We start from the raw sequence: 2,187 nt of genomic DNA on the forward strand, positions 1-2,187 counted from the left end.
TACATATCTGCGGCTGGGATGGCTAGGGACACCAGACAAAGAAGCGGTGGTCATTGGATGGGGATCGGGGACGGCGGCTAGAAGGAGCGGAGCCATTCGGAGTCCGGCAGGGTGAGCGGCGGCAGCGAGTGTCGGCCGCGCGTGGAGCTCCCGCTGCGCACGTCCTCCATCGCCAGCAGCGCGGCCACGGTGTTGCGGAAGATCCTCTGCTCCGCGGCGGCCAGCGCCTCGCGGTCCCGCCGCGCCGCCGCCTGGCCCTCGCCGGGCGCCGTGGGGAAGACCGCCTCCATCATGGCCTCGCACTCCCTCACCATCAGCGTCACCGCCTCCGCCGTGAAGAAGGGCTGCGCCAGCACGGTCTCGATCACGGCGAGCCGGAGCACGGCGCCCGTGCGCTTGTCGTACTTCTTGAGGATCTTGGCCAGACCGATGTAGTTGACGCTGCTGTAGTTGAGCAGCAGCACCATCTCGCCGTGGAAGTTGACGATCTCCCTCCGGATGGCCGCGATCTCCGCCTCGTGCGCGCTCTCCGGCACCGCCGCCTTCCTCGCCAGCGCATCCCTGATCGCGACCTGCAGCTCCTGCTCGCACAACAAAGAAATCGTCAGAGGACGAGGATTACAAATTTACGGCGACAGGCGAAGCCATTTGGGAATGATGATTACCTTGTGGCGGATGATGAAGAACTCCTCCTGCTCGATGAAGAAGGCGTTGATCTTTTCGATCTCGGCGTCAAGGAGGGCGACGAACTCGGCCGGAGAGGGCGGGCGGCCGGAGACGGCGCTCACGATGGGCTTCAGCTCCTTGTAGCGCAGGAACTCGACCTTCCACGCCGGGAGGCTCTGGTCGACCTGCCTCTTGTGCCACTTTCCATGCTTCATGCCGCAAAATTACCAGTCGATCACCAACTCCCTGCTTCTTGATCGATCCCCCCGTCTGCTCCTAACTGATCTCGTCCCCTCTGGAGCAACAACAATAGAATGTGCAAGAGTGTTGTGTTCTTGGATTGTGAGGGGTGAAGCGGCGATGAGTGCCAGTAAATATAGACGGGGGTTTGTACGTGGATTGTGAGGTGAGCGTTTGGAGGAGATGAGGAAGAAGATGGTGATGTTCTTGGAATATTTACGGCATATGCTCAGTGTGGCAAGACCACGCCGTGAGGCGTGGGGCGGTGTGTTTGAGGGAGGAGCGAGCTAGGGGCACCCGGTTACTTGCACTTTTCTAGACTGCCCATCGACATGGCTTGAGAATAGCTGGAATGGATTTTCAAGAAAAAAAAATTTGTAAACATCTCAGGATCTAATCATCAATAGCAGTAACGACGGTTTCAAAAGTAATAAAAATTACAAATAGGTCTTTAGACCAATGACTACATACAATAGCACGAGCCAAAAGCGTGGCGGAGTCCTCGCCCCTCCCTCACTGGAGCCGGGCAAGACTTGTTGTAGTAGAGCTTGTTGTATCATCATGCTAAAGCTGCAAAGGACCAACGCATCAGAGCAGCAACCATCATCAATGATGACAACCGTAGATTGGAAAACACTGGCATGAAACCACACCAACGAACACAAAAACCTATCAGATTCCATGAGATCCGCCTGGCACACGACTCCACGTGCCCTCCGCCGACACTAGATGCATCACCGGGGTGAAGATAGTGCCGAAGGACCTTATTCTAACTTCTGGATGTAGATGTTGCCTCACCATAAAAAACAATGAAAGCAACCTAAACAAAGAAAGAGAACCCTCCTGCCGACGAGAGGTTATGATCCGCCACACCTCCAAGGCCCCAAGGCCACCGGAGGGAAAGCAGACTACCGGTGTTTCGACGAGGGGGCGGAAACCCTAGATGGATTTGTTTTGGCCGCCTCCATATCACCTCTTTTCCCCGACTCACATACACCTTGATTTTACTTAGATGATGATCAAGGGATCAAAAAGACCGTCTTTAAATGAAGGGAATGACTAATTCTCAGTCAGTTAACGTCATCGATTGTAATCCATGTTGCAACTCATGATTAGCACGAATCATGAAGTAATCCAACGGTCCAGATGTATCTTTTTAAGTTGGAAGTCATGTTGCAATCCATTACTAGCACAAATTAGGAAACAAATCTCACTTGCAACTATGTTGCAACTCATAGCTAGCATGAATTACGAGGCAATTATGTGGATTCAGTCAACTTA

At 53.7% G+C, this 2,187-nt stretch overlaps 1 protein-coding gene across 1 annotated transcript; it reads right to left on the reverse strand.

The window, feature by feature from the left end:
- LOC124678410 (SPX domain-containing protein 6-like) lies at positions 1-1,031 on the reverse strand (the record flags this gene model as incomplete). Its single annotated transcript, XM_047214306.1, is given in 2 exon segments — positions 1-581; positions 666-1,031. Coding segments are annotated over 2 exon segments (720 nt in total). The 5' UTR covers positions 882-1,031.
- Positions 1,032-2,187: the final 1,156 nt, after the last annotated feature.

Source organism: Lolium rigidum, chromosome 7 (genome assembly GCF_022539505.1).
Source record: "Lolium rigidum isolate FL_2022 chromosome 7, APGP_CSIRO_Lrig_0.1, whole genome shotgun sequence".
NCBI classification, from domain to species: Eukaryota; Viridiplantae; Streptophyta; class Magnoliopsida; order Poales; family Poaceae; genus Lolium; species Lolium rigidum.